Source organism: Pezoporus flaviventris, unplaced genomic scaffold (assembly GCF_033815535.1).
Source record: "Pezoporus flaviventris isolate CSIRO_AGI_PZ_B2104156 unplaced genomic scaffold, CSIRO_AGI_Pfla_v1 ptg000066l, whole genome shotgun sequence".
Classification (NCBI taxonomy): Eukaryota; Metazoa; Chordata; class Aves; order Psittaciformes; family Psittacidae; genus Pezoporus; species Pezoporus flaviventris.
Window position 1 is genome coordinate 25,583,282 of NW_026892614.1, and position 20,836 is coordinate 25,604,117.

The 20,836-nt window shown below is 41.0% G+C and overlaps 1 protein-coding gene across 10 annotated transcripts in view; it reads left to right on the plus strand.

Moving 5' to 3' along the window:
- The window catches only part of ARID1B (AT-rich interaction domain 1B), a 329,589-nt gene that overhangs the window by 253,468 nt on the left and 55,285 nt on the right, over nt 1–20,836 (plus strand). For all 10 annotated transcript variants that reach the window (XM_061471608.1, XM_061471615.1, XM_061471609.1 and 7 more), the window contains 2 exons: nt 9,490–9,669; nt 15,838–16,165. In XM_061471608.1, coding sequence (XP_061327592.1) covers nt 9,490–9,669; nt 15,838–16,165 — 508 coding nt within the window. The remainder of the gene's footprint in view (nt 1–9,489; nt 9,670–15,837; nt 16,166–20,836) is intronic.

Sequence of the window (20,836 nt, forward strand, 5' to 3'; positions counted from 1 at the left end):
ACTGATAAAGAACTTGAAAGTGACAGTTGATGTTGCTGTCACCATGCTCAATGTAAAGTTACTGGGTACGATCCCACCCCTGGGACAGCTTCCCATCATGGTCTGTAAACTCCACTGATGGGAGCCATCAGTGCTCTGTGCTCTGCCTGTTCAACAGCACCATCATTTCCAGTATACTCTGCTCTCTCAGTACCTAAGTTAGCCTTTGTGAGAAGCTTCTCTAAAAATACAGAGCTTCTAATATTAGACCCTTTGTGTCATTTGTAGTTAATATATAAGGCAGTGAGCTGAAATCTATATAGTGTATATATTAATAGATAACACTGGATAGTTCCTTCTTTCCCAGAGAATCCCAAAAGGCTGCAGAATAATCGCTCATCAGGGAACAGCTGCAAATCCAGGAAGGAAAAAAATCAGTCAAATCATAAATCATGGTAAAATATGACCAAAAAAATATTGTTATTTATTCTATATGTGCACAAGACAGGAAAGACACGTTGTGTATATTTTAGTCTTGTCCACAAAATCCATATATATCTCATGGTATTCAATATATTTACTTCATGAAAAGGAAGATCTGAGTTGATCCATGGAACCTTTGAACAGGAGTCTCCAGGGAGGGTAAATTTTTCAAACTTGAAATTTAGACCATTAAGCCTGCAGGCCTTTCACATTACACATTGAAAAGTGCTGTTCCTTCTTTGCTCTCCTCTGTGATTTTCCTAAGTATGCATTTATTAGGGAAACTTAGACAAATGTTGACTGTATAAAGCAGACGGACTCCTCGGTTTTTTAATGTTGCTGTTCAGATTCATTCCAGCAGCTCAAAATACCTACTGAAATTGAGGATTTGCTTTGGGGGCAGTCAGGAGGGTAGGGTGAGGAGCTTTTGTGCTTGCAAGTCGCCATTCCCAGATTTTCCAAGCACCATAGTCAAAGCTTCTTGTGTAAGTTATGTTACAGTAACAAATTATATATAAGATGGTGGATGAGCAATGGTTTTTTTGTTCTGTCTGTGCACCTCCACAAATGTCTTTCTTTCTTTGCCCTCAGTGTAGCACTTAAATTTACATCAGAAAGCATTATGCAAGGTTTACATTAGGAAAGGCTGGATATTTCTTCCCCAGCTACCATCTGGGTAATCTGTCTGATCCTTCCCCAGATTCTAATTTATCAATGATAGATTATATGAATTTCAAGGCTAGGCAGTAGCAGAGGGAGGTTTAGGGGTGGGAAGAATTTAAACATTATTGCATGCTATACATAGACCGGGTTTTGTAATATCAGAGAGAGCAGCAGAGGAGATTCAGCCAGTTAACCTAATAGCGCAGCTGGTAAAACACTAGGGGGTCTGGGTTAAAACCTTAGCTAGGTCATTAGTTTCCATCTTCCCCAAAGCTATTCACATTGTGAAGAGAAGCAGTCAGACAAATAAACAGGGAGGAGACTGTAAGATATATATTAACACATAGTAAAAAATACTTTTAAAGAAAAAATAAAACAATTTCAGCACTTTTTCTTAAAGCAGAGCATTGATCCTTTTGTGAAAAGGCAAAATACTGTAGTGATCTTTGCAGAAAGCCTCAGTTTTGCTATGGTGGTGTTTTCCATAACTGCTGTTACACATAAGCAAAGAAACATCCTTTGTTGAATGGGTGTGAAGAAATATGGTGGCTGTTCTGCAGATGCCAACATGAAAATAAATCATCCAGGTACAAAAGGGAAACTGTGTCACTGGTACTCTGGCCCAGAGAACTTCAGATGTTTTTAGTAGCACCCTGATGGAGTTGGAGATGACAGGGTTTATGTGGGCTGAAAAAAGAGCTCAGTGTGGAAGTTAGATTTTTTTCATGGTTAATAGGGAAACAATTAAGAACTTTCTCCTAAAAACTTTTGGAGGCTTTTTTAAATTAAAGAGGTTGTGGTTGGAGAAATAAATGAGGATTTAAAAATTTTTCTGTTAGGTTTTATAAAAATAAAAAGCATTATCAAGGTTATTATCCCTTCTGTTAGAGGCAAGAGAATAAGCCTCTTAATTTTTCCTGTGTCAGTGGTCTTACTACATTTTTTTATGCTCCTGTCCTTCAGTTGTCCAAGTTGCTTGTCAGCAGAAGTGTTCACCTGGTGCCAGGGATATTAGTAATATCCTCATGTTTTCGATACCGAAGTACTGCTCTTGTCATCTAGCAGGTTCATACCAAAGCCATCCGAAGATGCTGTATCGGTGCAGTGCTGTAGCTTAGCCGTGCTAAATATGGATCAGATCTTGTTTGCCATCTGTTTATAAAGGTGTTTTATTTATTATTTCTTTTACCTGCCTATTAATTGCACAGGAATGTTGAGAATTGGTATTTGTATCATCTAAATGAGGTTGACACTGCAAGCTGATCTACGCATGCTCACCAGTCTTGCAGAGTATATTACCAAGTTGAATGTTACATGTATGACAAACGTAGTTTCATATGTGCTGTCACTAGTCCAGATGGGCATGTTTTTAGTAAAGCTGTCTTCTGGAAAGTGAGAGTAGGAGCTGAGGTATCTTGAACATAAAGAAATCTTGTGCCTGCTTGCTCTAGAGGCCAGTTTTCATATACCCCCCACATGGTTTCACTTGGGTTGTATTCTGGTACTTCAGTCAAACCTTTCCCAGTTTCTTCACTGATGTTACTTGTTTAGACTTTTGTCTGCTTATATTTTTTCCATTATCTAAATCTCTCACTGTGTCCTTCTTAATGTAGATTTTTAATAGTACCTTACAGGAATACCATGCCATTCTCTGCCAGTGACTCTAAGTAGCTTATGGCCACATAATGCTGGCCTCTCAAAGTAATGGCACAACAGTATTTTCTTAGCTCCTGCAGTCCATAAGCTACTCATTCCCAGGTCTGATGACACCATTTGAAGACGTTTGTTCTAGTACTATCAGCAGTCTCTGCAGACAACCTGGTTGCATATTTGGGGTCCTGGTGTCTCAGGCTTATGCAAGAGTAACCAACTATTTTGATGACTAGAACACTTCATTAATGTGTGAATGTTATACTGTTGGATGTTTCTTTGCACTGCTCTGAGGTGCTGACTGTGGACATGTTCAGCTGGGCAAAACCCCACGCATAGTTCACCAGTCCAAACACTTCCTGAGCTGTCCTTGCCATTTGAGATGGGTGGGATAGTGAGAATTTCAGTCTAACTGTGATCTTCCTGAGCATCCTGCCATGCTAACAGGTTGCCAAATTTTATTATACTCACTGCACAGGATAGTGGTTTTGTTTGTTTAGCTTTACCCTGTCACTTCTTGTCTCAGTGTTGTTTACCCATGGATGAGCTCCGTGAAGTCACCACTTTAGATCCATCTCAGTTCTGTTGTATTCTCTGGTGAAAATCCTGAGATAGTGAATACAACCCAAATGGCTGTCTGCAGAAGGAAAGTCTGCCAAAATTTGTCATGGGTGTGCAAACATTTGCTCTTTTTTCCCAAGGGTACTGACCCAGTGCCTTGCTAACGTACCAAGCAGTGGAAATTTGTGTGATTCTCCACATACACGTTTTTCTCTGTAGGTAGTGGAAAATACCTCTTCTCAAATATTTATCTTATAAACTGAATTGTAAGTAGAGAATTTTACATTCTTTTTCTCTAATTATTTGATGATTAGTGAATGCATCCAGTCTTTTTCTGCTCTTCTTATTCCATGATTTTCAGAGTAATAAGCCAATATAGCCCCTTCTTTAGCCTCTGCTCTTGAGCAAGGAGAACTTCAGAATATACTCAGAATATACTCAGAAGAGTTCCTCAGTTGTTTTGGTCCCATGCTCTGTCAGTAAGTATGCCTCTCTAGAAGGAGCGATAGCCTGATGTATTTTTATCTTACGTAAGTTCTTTTTTACAAAGTACCATTGCAAGTTCTATCATTCCTCATTTTTTGTTTATCAAATGTGTAATTTAATAGTGACCTCCTATCACTGTAAGCTCCAAAGTTTTCCTGAGCTTAAAATGAGTATGTGTTCCATGTGTTTTCAGGTTTAATTCATTCATGAAAATCAATGCAGTACTCCTGGCTAAATCAAAAGACCTCTCATTGACCATGGGTTAAGTGTGTGCCAGTAGGCAGTTGCTGTCCGTCAGCTGATATGCAATAACTTGTTACTTTGCAGTCATTTCCTTTGTGTTTGAGTTCTTGCTTTCCTGAAAGGGTTTTGTTTTTTTTTTTTCACATTCAAGCTAAGACTTTAAAATAGCAAAATAATCCATCTGAGGTTTTGCAGCAACACCCAGCACATTCAGTGGGTGTCTTTCATGGTTAGTGCTAAGGAGATAACAGCATTCAAGAAACAGTTGATTTTATATTGGGCAGTGTGCAAATGTAATTAAGACAACCTTAGTGCATAATTTCATGAAGCTTTAGTAATTTACTGTTGTTGGTCTGGTGTGTGTGCATATGCATATATGCATAAGGGAAAAAAAATGATTTTAAATGTTTTAACAAAGGCATCATAAATGGTATTACCTATATGATGTACATTACCAGAGTATTGTATGCAGTTCTGGTGTCCTCAACATAAAAAGGACATGGAACTGTTGGAACAAGTCCAGAGAAGGGCCACGAGGATGATCAGGGGACTGGAGCACCTCCCGTATGAAGACAGGCTGAGAAGTTGGGGCTGTTCAGCCTGGAGAAGAGAAGGCTGCATGGAGACCTCATAGCAGCCTTGCAGTATCTGAAGGGGGCCTATAGGGATGCTGGGGAGGGACTCTTCATTAGGGACTGTAGTGATAGCACAAGGGGTAATGGGTTAAAACTTAAACAGGGGAAGTTTAGATTGGATATAAGGAAGAAGTTCCTTCCTGTTAGGGTGGTGAGGCACTGGAATGGGTTGCCCAGGGAGGTTGTGAATGCTCCATCCCTGGCGGTGTTCAAGGCCAGGTTGGACGAAGCCTTGGGTGATATGGTTTAGTGTGAGGTGTCCCTGCCCATGGCAGGGGGGTTGGAACTAGATGATCTTAAGGTCCTTTCCAACCCTAACTATTCTATGATTCTGTGATTCTATGTTAGTACTGTGCAGGACAGCAGAAGCTTCTTGTTTGTCTTCTCTTTATCAAAGGAGCAGAAACTTCTATCGTAAGCATTACCCATTTTATATTTTTTCTCTATATTTTGCTGAAAAGGAAGAAGAAAAATACGCTGCTGCCTGACCAGTTTTAAACCTTGTATGGATTTTTATTTTAGTTACAATGTGCGAATTGTTAATAATATGCTACTGTTTCATTTAGAACTAAAAAAATTCAAAGATGGTGCTACAAGGTTAAATTGGGTTGTAATAAAAACAACCATTCTTTAGGAACATAAATGTAGCATAAAAAGTAACTAAAAAGGAAGATGGTATTTCTGGCAGACTCACTTTATTCACTGCTCCTGAAATAGCTTAGTTTGCCAAAATCCACTCAAGTGTTTTTTCAGTAAGTAATCCCTTGTTGCGATGGAAAGTAAAGCATCATCTGTACCTCTTTTATCACTAATGCTAAAGGAAAGGAGTAGATTTGTTCACTGATGAGCATGTTGTGATTGCAATTTTTAATGTCTTAACTCACAGCTTGCTCTTAGCAGTTTATTTAAAAGAGAACCACCTTGTTGTCGCAGAGGTTGACGTGTCAGATATACTCTGTTGAATCACTCCACTGCCTTTACTCCAGGGCAGCCCTAATGTAATCCTACTTCCCTTCTTTACAAAAGCAAACTTTATCTTAGATCTAATTTTCTGGAAAGAAAATTTATTTCTTTTTGTATCAGTTATAAATGAAGTTGAACGCTAGGCAAAATATCTGTAAATAAGGAAAAATGAATGTATGCCAGCTGCTCTCTTTCATTTCTAATATGATTTCTAGAATTGATGCTGTTTTCTCTTTATGATGCAAGAATGTTAACGTCTTGACCAGGAACCCTTTTTCTAAGACATCTGAGTGTTTTGCAAATATTCAAAACACTTCAAACTCATGCACTGATCTCTGAACATGCGCTGGGCTCTCTCAGAGCTAGGAGGAGGATAGACTCCTCTGTTATAACAGAATCAAGATCACAGTAGGGTCCTGATCTTACCTTCTCCTCCACATAGCATCTGTAGCTGAAATGACTCCTCTCTGAGAGCTGTCTGACACCTTCTGGGATGATGAAACTTATGCCTCAAGTCAAAAGCTGTTAAGGAATCTGTTCATTCTTGCTGTGTTAATCAACATCTCCCCAGACTAAGGCCAGAGTGTGAGTTTGAGTAGTATCACAAGTTACCTCTGCTGATGAATTACTGGTGTCCCCACAACATAGGTTTGGCTGATGCCTTTGAGCACTCCCTGAGCCATAGCTCACATGGATAAGGCATCACAAGGGGCTGTGCGCAGAAGTCATACAGATAGGACTATCAGGATTGAGTGGGAAGGTCTAGCTAGATGGACATGAATGTGCTACCTGGCTCTCCAAGCCCAGGAATGGTCCTGGCATGTTTTATTTATGACTGTGCACATAGCCACACAGTCCATTCCACAGCATTAGAAAGGATTAGAAGTTTCCTGAAGAAGAGGTCATTTGAGTGGAAACATTTATTTCACCTCTTACTCTAGTCCTTTCAGGAGCCCTTCTGACAGCAGCTGAGCTGGCTAGAACTGGTGTTCTCCTTGTTCTTCATTAGACATTAGTCCATGTTCTCCATTACATTCAACAACCAGCAGTCTCTTTTCATCACTGCTAGAAATCACTACAACCTGTACAAACGATAGCTTTTCAATGTGTCGTCCATCCTTGTGGTGTTAAGAAAAGTACTGCCTGTGATAATAACTGAGCTGAAAAAACTTTAGCCACTAACACAATGTTTGGAAAGTTTTTTTTGCATAGGTTATAAGGCCCACGGTGAACAGAAAACCCTCACTTCTGTACTAGATACTGTCTTTATAATAAAAAACTTGGTGTGACCAGTACAGAATTTTTCATTTAAATAGATCCCATGAGTGTGACACATATGATGTACGTGTGTCGGGGATGCAAACATTTATTTCATACAGATGCACAATTGTATTAGGTTCCTAAATTAGTTACAGCACTATCGGCAAAAGACACCAGCTTTGCAATGAGGTTTGTGTGCATAGTGGAACCATTTTAGAAATCAAGGGGTCTGTTTCAAAATAAAGCTAAGCAGAGAAAGTCATACAAGCTTCCTTTGCACAAGTGTGGAGTTTTCCAATCAGGACAGGCCAGTTTCCAAGCCACCATTTCACCCTGGGCTCTTTGCCATGCTGCATGCCAGCGTGTGTTTCCCGGCTTCCTCCAGAGCCAGTGCTAGGCTCTGACTTTGCACTTCAGGTGTGATCAAATCTGCTTGTTTTGGGGCTTGCAGAAGGACCAGGAGAACTCTGTACATACTCTGTCAAACATTGCAGTTGGTAGTTCTAGCATGCTATGGTTGAGCTGATCATAGCACAAAAGAACTGGGCACAAGGGGGTGCAAGATCATCTCGGCTCCTGTTTTTTCTCCTTACAACCTGCAGCATTGAGCTTGTTGTCTCTCTGACAGGGGATTAGTGGATGGGTAAGTATGCTAAATAGGAAGGGTTTGTGGAGGGCTCAAAAACTGCTTACAGGTGCTTGGACTTAAAGCCTTATCTCTGGTAAAATACACACCACCTTTCATTTCTACATCACAGAACCTGTTTGTCACCAGTGAAAAAAACAGGGAGGCTGACCCACAGAAAGGCTGGGAGGTCGTTCACCCAGTGTCACCTACTGTGTCATTGACAGCAGTGCTAGGATGAGAAACTTACTGTTTTGAGTTCAGGGCATGCTGGCTGGGGCTGTGGTTCCCACAGAGAGACCCCTGAAGGCAGCTGCCTGGTTGTGGGAGCTCTAGCACCTCAGTGTTTTCAGTTGTGAATTTGATCATGTATCTTTGTGTGGCTGAGAAAAAATTACCACTCTCCATTAACCAGATCTGTGTGATGTGTAATGCTGACCTATAGGAGGACAACCTGGCCTTTTGGGAGAGTCATTCTTTAGCCACATCTCCTCCTCCTGTCACCCGTTTGTGTCTGTCATCACAACTTGTCTTTGCCTCTCTCTCCCCTTTTTGCTTGCTTTCTTCCCTTCAGAAGCTTCCAGTTCTCAGCTCACTGTCAGGGGGGTTTGCTCTTACCTTTCCTCTGTTCCCTCCCTCATGTAAAGAAAGGTGTAACTAAGGCTGCCAGGCCAGGTGTCTTTTGCCTTTCAACTTCACACCTTACCACACGCACACCACTAAAATTAATGTAAGGGAGTGGAAACCGGCACTTTTCATAAATAATGCTTCAGCTCTCTGCAGCCTCCAAGCACAGGTGCCTGATCTAGTTGCAGGATGGGCCAAAGTGCAGACTTGCTTATGCATGTTCACCCCTTGGCACCAGCACAACGTGTCTCCTGCCTCAATCAGGCAGGGGTCAGCCGCTGGCAGCGCAGCGAACACTGGCCTTCAGCACGCTCACGTTTGGCCTCACAGAAATGTGAAGATGAAATCTAACGTGCAAGCAGAACAGAAGAGAAAGCTTGTTTCCTCCAGAAACAAGGAAAAATAAAAATCCTTGCTGTCCCCTCAACACATCCTCTTCAACCCTGAAAGCAGCACTAAAATCTTTCAAGGTAAAACGTGACAAAACCAGCGTCCCTGCGTAGACATTAATTTCATGGGCAGCATTGAAGGATTTTTCCCAGTTCGTGAAAACTTATAAAACCCTGCCACAAAATGCACCTCTCATTTAATAGGCTTAGTACTCTTCCTTTCTATGAAGCTTCTAGATTGTATATCATCTCACTAGGTCTTTTGCTGCAGGTTTTGAACCTTAAATTAAATTGGGATTCATCAATATATTTACAAAAGGAGAAAAAGAGAGACTGCAATACAGGTGTGCTGGCGACAGACCAGAAGAAGGACCTAGAGCACAGCTACATACCAAAACTACTATTTTTTTTTCTGGCTGGTGCAACTAGTCTTCACATAAAGGGAAATTTTAGCTCTGAAGAGTTTGTAAGCAATAGGAGTATTTACAGTGGATTTCTACACGCTGGAGTTAATGCATTTGGTTAGCAACATATAATTTTGGAAGGCAGGATACTCCCACCATAAGTCATCAGGCAAATTCTGTACTACTTACTAGGTAATGTAAATCATTGGGTTGTTTTTTTGTTTTGTTTTGTTTTGTTTTTTCCTAAAGATGTGTTTCATTTTAAAACTAGCAGCAATTTGTAACTAAGCAAAAGTTACAAGTAAAAGTTTCTGAACCTTCTATACAGGTTGGGTTGTTGAGACATCTTTGCTGACTTGGAGGTGCATTTATTTCTGTTCATATGAACAATAGCAGTTTTCTGGACATTTCTAGTCTGAAAATACCTGAAGAGTGTTGGGATTTTTTAATGTCAAAGATTGTTTAAATAAAGAACAGTTCCCTGAATATTAATTTTTGCTTTGGCACTTTTTTCCCTTCAGGTTTTATGGCAGGCATTCAGAGGAACCCCCAGATGTCACAGTATGGAGCTCAGCAGACTGGACCTTCCATGTCACCACACCCATCACCTGGAGGCCAAGTGCATCCTGGAATCGGTAGCTTTCAGCAGAGTAATTCAAGTGGTACTTATGGGCCTCAGATGAGCCAGTATGGACCACAAGGTAAAAGGCTTGCTGGTAATACACATGGTAGTTTATATGTACATATATATAAAAGTATATATATGTATCATATTTGTAGGTAGGTATGTGATTTCTTAAAAACAAAATAAGAAAATAAGCAAACACAACACTCTCCCTCAAACAAAACTGTCATCCAGAGGTGGAGCTGCCCCTTGTGGAAGAAGCTGCTTCTGTTATTAGCCTCTTTCTCTGTATAAAAATAGTGACTTTAAACTGGGCAAGGAAATGATGAACCTGTTGCATTGCAAAGGCCATTTGTTTAAGAGACCGAGCATGTCATCTCTGCAATGAAGCCACATTTGACCAAGCATGGAATAAGGGTCACACCACCGATCCCAAAATAGGACTTTTTTTCTTAAATGAAATCCAGTGAAGGCCAATATGAAATTATGTGGTGACTGTGAGGGTTGAAGTCTTCTAACAAGTATAATAGTACAGCGGCTACTGTGGAAATATAATATTGGGCTCTAATGCATACAGTTTGTGAACCTTAACTAATCCTACAGACTGAGAGAGAGAGTTCCTTTTATTTTGCTTGTTGGAATTGTTGGAGGATTAAGCTGAAAATAGAATACACTGTTTCTTCCCCTGGACAGCCCTAAACTTGACTGCTGTTTTGCCTTCAATGAATGACCATTATCAAATATGCATCTGTTTAGGGGCTTAATGAAGTTGGAGTCAAGCCATAGAATATATAAGGGACGGTAGAGGTACATGAGTAAGCTTTTCTTTGCCAGCAAAAAAAATAGTAGTTAAGTGCTAACTACTGTTGCTTTCTTACTTAAAATTCTCAAAAAGGACTGGAGCCAGAAGCTGGAGATTCTGTAAGAGCTTTATGGCTTGCCTATGCTAGTAAGGATGGTGACTTTAGTCTCCAGAGTTTCTGAGAACTAGTTCTGATGTTTGTTTGCAGGGACCTTTACTGCCCTGCACGATGTTCCTTTCTGTTTCATCTCTGGATAGCGTTTGTTGTAGTGTTCTGAGCGCAGGGCTACAAGCCAAGATTTCCCAGTTTCTAATTTTGGCTCTGCCTTTTACATCATCTTTCAACATAGGCAAGTAGATTCATTTCTCTGCTTCGCCTTCCTTGACTGTAAAATGGGGCTAGTAATGCCTTATAGCCATGTGTGAAGATTAATTGCCTAACTCTAGTTGACTGGTGCTTTCCTTTTATTTGGAAGGCATTTTGTGGCCATAAAATGCTGTCCAAGTGCTTATTTTTATCTGCACAGCGAGCAGCTAGCTTAACTGGTGAAAATCCAGTGAATTTATGGCGTGCTATCCTGACTTACAGCTGTACTACTGCTGCTGAGATTCTGAACCATGGGAATAGTGGGTGTCAAGTGTAGTAAAACATTAGCCATCCACACTGATTGAATGGAAAGGGTTTTGTACTAAATCAATGCATTTAAGTAACACGCTGAATACTACTTTCGTTTTTGCTTGAGTTCAGCAGTTCTTTTCCTCCCTCTGTAGATGAAAGTGCCTATGTAATGATTTTATGGGTCACGGTCAGGAAGAAACATCTATTAAAAAGTGAACTTGAGGGGCAGGAAGAAAATGAGCATCATTGTCATTAACAGGCCGTTTCAGAAGGGTCTGGTGAATAGTGTGATGGATGAAAAGCGTGTTCTTCTGCCAGCTCTTGGAGAATACTGATGTTCCTGTGCACTGGTCATCATAAAATTAGGGCCTTGCAGACTTTCAGCTCTACAGGTAGCAATTAGAGCAGAAGGATACTACATTTTCAACCGGCTAATGTGACCATTAATCTGGGGATGAAGATGGTGATATTTTGAAGTCATGTATTTACCTGGAATATAATAATGTTACACTATTTACCTTTTATTACCAGAATAACAAATATTTTGAAAATTACCTGGGTTGCAACCAAGTTATTAAAATATTAAATTAAATAATTGTCAAGGATTTTATTTGCTTTCCATGTTCTGTTCACATGGGCCTTCCTCCAGAATATTGCTAAGCACAGGCTGAGTTTGACAGGACTGCATGTATTTTTATGTACGTGTTAGAGTATTCTGTGACACTGAGCTTTCAGTTTGAATGCTAGATTTCACTATGTGCTGTCGTGAAAACTGTTTCTCAAGGCTAGTGTCCTTTCTCTGCAGTGGAATTGCACACCGTAATAAAGACTACACCAGTAAGTTTGGTTTGGAGGAATTAGCCTCCAGTTCACGAGAGCAGAATGATCCATTTCATGCATATGATTGATTTATTTGGTTTTCATGTGTTTACATGACACTTAGATCTATAATAAGAGTAGAATATATTTTCCCAGGAAGCAGTTATGTACTGGGGACCTAGTCCGATCCTTTGAAACCATTCCCTACAAAAATAAAAAATGGCTTTGGCTCCACACTTCGGTGTCTGTGATACAGCATGCAGTTACAGAACATTAGTTTTAATTTTGTATTAAATCCCGGTATTTGCCTGCACCCAGATAAAAAAAGAAAAAAGAAGAAAGAATGGAAGTTGTTGCTGAAAGAAATAGTCTCTTTGGTTTGTATTTGGACAACACCTAGCTTGGGGGCTGATGAAGCTCTGGTCTGTGACCCGGGCATCAAACTGCTGCCACAGCAAAATGTCCTTTAAATGCACTCTGGAGAGCAGTCAGATGCTATAGTCAGTTTGGTCTTTTAAGACTAGGGAAGAGAAAAACTTCCTGTGGATCAGTAAAACATGCATCCCATCTCCCTAACTTTTCCTGCTTGATTCAGCAGAAAAACTGCTCTGTTTGGGTATAAACAGAGAAACCACAAGATCGGAATTTCACAGTAAGTTAACCCACCGTTTGTTTGTGGTGAGGTAATGTGGTTTGTGCTTTGTAACTTTCAGTGCTGGACTCATTTCACAAAAGCACTTTGCTACTTAGGTCCCACTGATTTTAATCTAAGTGGTAGCATCTTAAGGATGAGATGCCGTAAATATCTCAGCCCACAAATACAACAGCTTGTGGAGTTAAGACTTAACTACCAACTGTATCTGCCAAAGTCTCCTAGGTAAAATAGTTTTGGTGGAATTCAGAGCAATGCATTTAAATGTTCTGTATGAGAAAAACTTGATGGTTAACTGCACGTGTAAAAAATTCTAAAATGACTTTAAGATGCTATTTTTAATACTGTGAATTTGACCCATTCCTGTAAAGAGCAAAATTAACAGGTAGTTCTCAAATTTCCCTCTTTTCAGCTTGCCTAGAAATGGCAAGATATCAGAGCACTTTGTTCAGCAGACCTGGACAAAGTGGGCCGGAGTTTCACCAGGAAGTATGAACATCTGTCTTTGGCAGGTTGTTATTAGTCTTTCTTATGTTTTATCTTCAATTACCCCTTTTTTTTCTTTCTTCACAGTTCCAGTTACTGCTTTGTTTTTTTCTCGTGCATTTGAGATGTCATCTCTCTGGGTACAGTTCTGCTCTGCCAAGGGGGAGTTGGAATCAAAAATCCCTCAGATATGGAGGGGAGGAGTTGTTCAGTGGTATTGTACAGCCGCTGTTGCCAGGCTTGTACCCACTTGAAAAGTGTGGGCTTTTGGACTTGGCTGCCTGACACGTCCAGCTGATGTGGGCTGGCCTAGCATCTGCTGCATTCATTGTGTTTAATGCTGCATCCATCTGCTTTCTGTCAAAGCCACTGCCAACAAATTACTAATCTATTAGAGAAACATGGAAATAAGATTGCACTCCTTATTCCTGGCAATTCCTCTTGTATTTTGCTTGGCTTTTATTTTGCCCTTTTTCTTTTTTTTTTTTTTTTTTTTGTGGTCTGGGAAAGGTAGAAGAATAGCTAGTACTTGAAGTATTGAGGAAATGCTTAGGGAAAAAAGAAACATGGAAAAAAAATTGAAACTTGTTTTCCTTACTGAAAAGATACCACTTCCCTGTGCTCTTGGATATGTATCCCTGGAGATGAACGATGAGGAGCTATTTTAACTGAGCCACATATTTTTATGGAGAAGGTTCCACTGTTTTTTCAGTGTTGTGCTGACACTGGAAAACCCAAAGCGTGAAAGAAGAGATTCTTTGTCCCAATTCAGAGTAGCATCAAAACAGCAATAGTATTTAGCATTGGTGTTTGCTCCTCCAAGCATGCTGCTGAATCGTACTTTATAGACCCTAAATGACAAAACAAATAGGCTTTATGTAAATCGGACTGACAGTAGCTCCCAGTGGTTATGGATATCAAGTCTCCTAGTCTAGGGAAGGAATTTACTTCTTTGGGAATCAGTATTGCTAATAGCATGTACATAAAATGCATTAACTGGCTGTGTGTAATCTTTGAGTGCACATATACACTATCTTGCGCATTTTTCTTGCACAAAGCAACTGGAAAACTAGAGGAACATCCGAGTTGTGTGTTACACCTTTAACACTAAGCAGAGCAGTATGAAACTAGTCAACACTTCAGTTTGTGGTCACATATGCTGAATCAGAAGTGTTGTCTCAGCAACCAAAACTCTGGCTAGGGGCGATGGCTCACTGAACGGAAAATAGTCAGCTGCCAGAGGCCAAGCCTAGAGGAGAAGTGACAGGGCAGTCTAGAGTCAGCATAAAGCTGAATCTGGAGCCTTTCATCTCTGTTGAACCACATATTGGGGATATTTCTGTGGAGGTCCTCAGGCAGGCTCTTGGTTTCTGACACAGAATAGAATTGTTGCTTCATTTCCTTGCAAAACATAGGTCTTACGTGTTCTTGCTGAGGAGAACTTGCAGCAGAGTGAGTTGGTTACTGTGTAGGGAGGAGAGGAGAGTTAGCCAAAGCACAGCAGCAGGACGGTATGAATTAATTATATGTGCATTCAAATGGTGGATGAATATATTTATTCTAAATACAAACAAGAGTTGCATGCCACCAGCTCCACTGCCTAGTAGCTGAGGGCTGAGGAGAGATGTGGCTGATCTCCATGTTCAGAGAAAGAGTCCAAGGGCTGCTGCCTTTGAACAACCGTGGGAATATCTGAGAGTAGTCAGGAAACTCTGCTCTGTGGCATCCCACAGGGAGGGAACGGGTTGTGTTTCCACTAATCTGCATGAGATGGAAATAAAGACAAGTCAAAACTGATGACTGAAGTAGTGTAATGTGATCCATTTCCTAAAATACTTTCTATCATATCTTTACTGGGTTTTTTTCCTTCCTCTTTCTCATGCTGCTTGGGTTTGTTTCTATCACTGAATAGTGTACACTCACTTCTTGACCTTTCAACATGATAGGGAAATAGGCACTCATGAGTTAAGCTGCTGCAAGTGGAGCAGTTTGCTCCAGTGACAACGTAGATTGGGGTCAGCTGCATTTTCATGCCATCCCTCATAAGGCAGCTGTTCATATTAGCATCTTTGTAATATTGCTGATTACTCTGGGAATACTAGTTTTCCCAGAGGAGGTGTGCTGTAAGCTACCACCCCTTCTGCTGGCATAGTCAAACCTGGAATTTACCAGGAAGGTAGGGTAGGACAGGAAGGAGTAGAGATGTTTCTTGGGGCCTGGCACCCATCCTCACTGTTCCATGCCAAAGCGCCTCTGACACAAATGGACAGAGCAGTTAGGAGCAAGAAGCCAGTGAGAATAGCCTGTTGCTGAAATTGCAGGAAGATGAAGAATGAGAACATGAAATTACAAAAACATGCTCCCTTGAGCTTATATGTAATGGGTTTCTTACATGCCATGTATCTCTTTACTGCATAAGGCGGTTTTGTACTCTGCGCTATGTTGTTAACCCTCTGGAGGCTGTGCTTTTCTGTCTTTCCTCTCATCCCATCATACATAACAGGCAGAAAATGTTTAAGAGTACATGAAAATCAGGTTCATAGGGTCATTCAGGTTGTCTGCGTGCTCAGGAATTGTTCTTCGCTGACCTTGTATTCAAATCAGGGTCAGATAGAAGATCAGAGCAGGATACTCATGGCATTATCCAGCTGGGTCTCGAAAATCTCTAAGGAGGGAATCTGCACAAGCTCTTTGGGCAGCTTGTTCCACTGTCTGTCCTCATGGTGAAAAAGTTGTTATGACATTTGAGGACAGTGGGGTTCACTTTAGTTCACATGTGTAAGTTCTGCAGCTGCTTGCTTCCTCAATAGATACATTTGCTCAGAAGTATGATGTTTTTCTCTGTGTTTTTTATCATTTTGTTCAGGAAACTACTCCAGACCACCAACGTACAGCGGCGTGCCCAACACAAGTTACAGTGGCCCAGGACCTGGCATGGGTATAAATGCCAACAGTCAGATGCATGGACAGGGGCCAAGCCAGCCTTGTGGTACCATGCCTCTGGGACGGATGCCATCAGCTGGGATGCAAAGCAGACCATTTCCTGGAAACATGAGCAGTATGACCCCCAATTCTCCTGGCATGTCTCAGCAGGGGGGCCCGGGGATGGGCCCACCCATGCCAACTGTGAACCGTAAGGCACAGGAGGCGGCTGCTGCAGTGATGCAGGCTGCTGCAAACTCCGCTCAGAGCAGGTATGCGTCCAGGTGAAAGGAGTTTAAATGAGTAGGAATGTTTTTTCTTGACGTTTCTGAAGTAACGACACTATAGAGGTGTCAGCATATGCATTTATACATGTTGTATCAGTGTCCTTATCTCTGGGAGGAGATAAGGTGGGGGAAGAATACTTTTTCCTTCAGTGTAAGGGGAAAACGTGCTATCGTGTTTGAATTATCCTTTCAAAAAGCAGCTGTGACAGTGGAGATGGTAACCACTTCCAGTTTGGTTCTTGGCATTGTAGGCTTTAGGAAAAGGCACAGATTTGCAGTGAATTAGGAATTGAAAACAACCCGTCTGCAACTTAAAATTGATTAGCTGGATATGTATTTTTTGTCTCCAGTAGGGAGAGGGCAAACGTATCCTTGGCTACTTGCCAAGTGCTTGACAGAGAGTAGGGAAGCTGATGAAGCTGCCCATCAGATCTTGCATTTACTGCTCATGTTGTGAGCAGCAGTGCTAATGGCAGTTCTCTTCTATGGGATGGCATGCAGAGGGGAAGAGGAGGGCAGGCTGAGAGGAGCAGCTGGAGGGGGAAGGAAGAAGGAGGCCTAAAAGCAATCTCTAGTTAACCTGGAGTTGATAACTGCCACTTATGCATCCATACGAGAGAACTTATACACAGGATTGTAGAGCTTGGAACCATCATCTTGTCTCCCCTTTGGGCACCATAACCGCATGTTGCCATTTGTGTACGGGGTTTTGGCAAAGACTCTTTTCTGTCCATGGTTACTCTTAAGATGCCTGAATACTTGTGATGAAATCATATTTTCTGGGAATTTTTTCAGATGAAGTAATTTCCACATTTCTCTGGACTTAAATAACTCCTGATGTGTTTTATTATCTTTATCTGTTACAAGAAGTTCCATTACATTTGAAAATTACACGAAGCTGCTTGCACTGTTCTGATGAGCATGTCTGTGTGTATATATTAAGCATCTTGCATTTATTGATGCATATGCATACACAGATGCACATGTATGCACACAGGTATTTATCATTCAAGACCAGTGTTTGCAGACGCTAGAGTTGCTCTAATTCCAAGATACAATGTAAAACTAGAAATAGGAAGGTAATGTGTCCCTGTTGCTTTTTTGTTCTGTGAGGTTGGAAGGCAGGTGGCTTCTCGTGATAAGCAGTAGCAAACTTCTAAAACAGTAACAGTAAATCTAGTGTACTGCGTGTTCTTGTTCAGTAAAATAGAACCATGATGCTTGTGAACCAGCATTCTCTTGCTTGTGTTGGTTGTTCAAACAGACCTGTCTAGTAGGATTTACAGAAGTCTGCTACTGTCTGTCTGGTTTAGGCTATTAACTGATGGGACAGGCACAAAGGAATCAATGGGCCATCACTGCAGCTGCAAGAATACTTTCTTTATATTCATAATAAAAGGAAAAGCTTATGTTTGTTGGTCTTGACAGCAAGAAAAGACTTTGTGTTAAGTGGAATGTATGTAGTTTTGATTCAGCTTACACCTTGGACATAGTGTGTGGCATTTGATCAAAAACTAGGTTAGATGATTACCACTTCCATCTCACACCTTCCTCCCAAGTCAGTTTTGTAACAATGCTTTTGGTTTCTAGCTTTGCCTAGGCAAAACTGCAGCATTACAGAGCCTTTCCATCACATACTGTCCATTCCAGTGCCCCAGCACCTGCGGAACGGCTGAGCAGTCATCAAATCTCTATTGCAAATACTGGCAAAAGGGATATTTATAAACTGCAAATTGAGAGAAACCTGTCACACCCCTCTGATGCCAGGGGGCTGCAAGCACACTGTTTTCCTCTTTGATCTCAAGTCAACTGTAGGGGTGAAAGCATAATGGCTTTTGCCTATTCCTGCAAATCCTCCATACCTGAATAGTGAAGGAATGTACTTGACAGTGATTCGTATTTGTGATACAGAGCAAATCCAAAGAGGCTGCTCTTTTGTTCTGCTTTAGGCCACCATACATTAGGTGCCTGCTTATCCCAGACAGTCTGGGGCTGGCAGATGCCCCGTGTTTTCTTCACAGCACCCCAGCTATGGCAGCACTCAGGCTCCCTTGATGCACCAGCCTGACCAGTATGGGTAGGTAGCAATGTAAACTAGACCTTGTTGGGATTTTTTTGTTAATGAACATGCCATCTGGCTGCTGAAGGAATATAAAAATCATGTGAAATATGCACAAGTACTTTCATCGTAGAGGAGATTGAAAGTTCTTGTTTCCTTTTTACTAACGCCACTGTTACAATAGGATGAAAATCTGCACGTCACACTGTCATACCTGCATGGCTTTTGGATTGGCTCCATTTCCTGCCTGAGTGGGAAATGAAGAAATTTGTCACTGAGAAGGAATCATCCCTCCTCCCTCTTTTACAGGAATTGTCTTTCTCCCCTCATTGTTGGTGTTCTTGTCTCACAGTGGTGCTGTGCAACCCCATTGTCTGACCTGGTGCTGGTGTTGTCGTTGCTGCCTGGGCAGTGAGCTGCAATCCCCAAAATATGCTCCCATTCTGAGAGGTGGTGTACTGCAGGAATGATGGCAGGGTTCCTTGATGGCATCTTCATGAAAGTTCTGTTACACTGTAGTTGAGCATGTACGTGTTTGAAAAATTTCAGTTAGTTGTTAGTATAATTTTTAGGAGCACCAAGTATCCAGTGCAAAACATTCAGCTGAAATGCAGCTACTCTTTTCTCACCACTCCTTCACACTGTGATTTCTGTAACTGTATCATAAAACACTGGGAGTGGCTCCCAGCCTGTTTCTCCCTGACAACCAAGTCCAGCTTCACCTGAGATTCAGGTTTCATGGATTTCCCAGCCGTCATGTTATTTCAGTTGTTACCTGCATAGGAAAACTATAATACCCAAATTACTGCTACCTTCATGCGTATTAACTAGTTTTAATTACCAGTTTTCTCTAGGTGCTTTTGTTTGGATTTTTTCTTTATCATTTATATATGTGCATATGAAAAGTACAAACAAAAAAAAAAAATAGAATGCAAGTCTATTGGTTGTCCTGTTCAAAAGAGCAGAAATTATTGAAATGGGAGAACACTTGTACCATACTATTTCATCTGACTGGAAAGACATCCACTCTTTCAATGCCAAATTGCATGAATATTGTCCAGCCTTCTTCCTTGAATGTCTTGAGTTTCTAAGATTCTGCTGTGGGATTCAAAATCTGTTGGATATTTATTACTATAAAACACACTTCTCTGAAGACCTAGAAAGAAAATGAAATGGTTGTGTCAGAGTCATGATTACCCAGCAGTATTACTGTACAAGTTGGTTGTGATCCCCTTCGAAGTCAATTTGTTGAATCAGTAACCAAGTGTCAATAAGGGACAGAAATTTATCTTCAGCTGTTAATCCACAGGATCTATCCTTTACCAGCTCTGGAGTCTCATTTAGACACTGAAAGCTGGTTTGCCTCTGCCTTGCAAAGCCACACTAAGCAGCTGTGTAAAATGAATTTAAATAGCATACATTAGAATAAAATCACTTCCACTGGGGTGGAAGATCAATGTTCGTTAACCAGAGCTGGATGATGAGGATCTGAGTGTCAGCCAGTTATACCTAGGTATCATCATCAGTGCAGACCACCATCCTTTTAATTAGAGAAGATAAAATCATATAAATAAAAGTGTGGCTGTGGAAGATACTAGGTTTACACCATTAGAATTAGCCTTTGAGCTCACCTTGAGGCCTGCTCTATGTTAAGCTTAGATTAATTTCTACAGCTACATATCTTCACTGTAACATAAAATCTTAAGATATTCTAGTCTCCCTTTTGCACAGAGGCCAGTGTTTCCCAGATGATATGTAGCATGTCATGCTAAAGAAAAGAAAGGTGTTTTTAAGACCTCTTCATTAAACCGGCACTATCTGTGGTTTCAGGCTACCCAAGATGCTTAAGTAGGTTCTGGGTAACAGTTTACATCAGGCAATGCTAAATAACTCTAATACCTTGTATAGTAATTCTGCTTATTTTCAGGAAGGCAGTGTGAAGGAACTGCAAAACCGTGTTTTCCTTTTTATATCTGTCTTGGTCTCAGCACACCCATTGACTGATAAGGACTATATGTTGAAGACCTAAGATAGCCACTGCTAGGTTCTGCTCCTGAAGGTTAGAACCCAGTGGAGGCCTCTGAGAACCAGGTAGCTCCAAAAAAGAACATGTCTTTTGCCACACTGTAGTTCTTACAATACAAGTGATAACTTGAAATTTTTCAGGACTGTGTTTCACTGTCTGTGAGCTTTTGTTTCCTACAGGAAGTGTCCAGTATACACTTTTAAAAATTGATTATTAGGTTGACACCTGAAGTCAGCAGATGTTTTTAGAGCTAGATGCTCATCATCATCGTTTTCAGCATCTGCTGTGCTCACAGTGAGTGTCATTCTGAGCGTGTTATCTTAGCAGTTGACGGTGTTGACTGTAGTATATGGAAAGGTAAAAACATAGTTGTGAAATAGCTGGCTTATGTACTGTTAGCAGCGTGGCCTTGGGAAGATGTAGTTTAGTACTATGTGGCTGTAAAGTACACATCCAGCTGGATGCTAAAATGAGCCTCTTGCTGGTGTTACTACAGTTATCGATACCTGAACTAATTACTGTAAAATGACTTTCAGTGTGCCTACACATGAGGAGCAATCCTAGCTTTGAA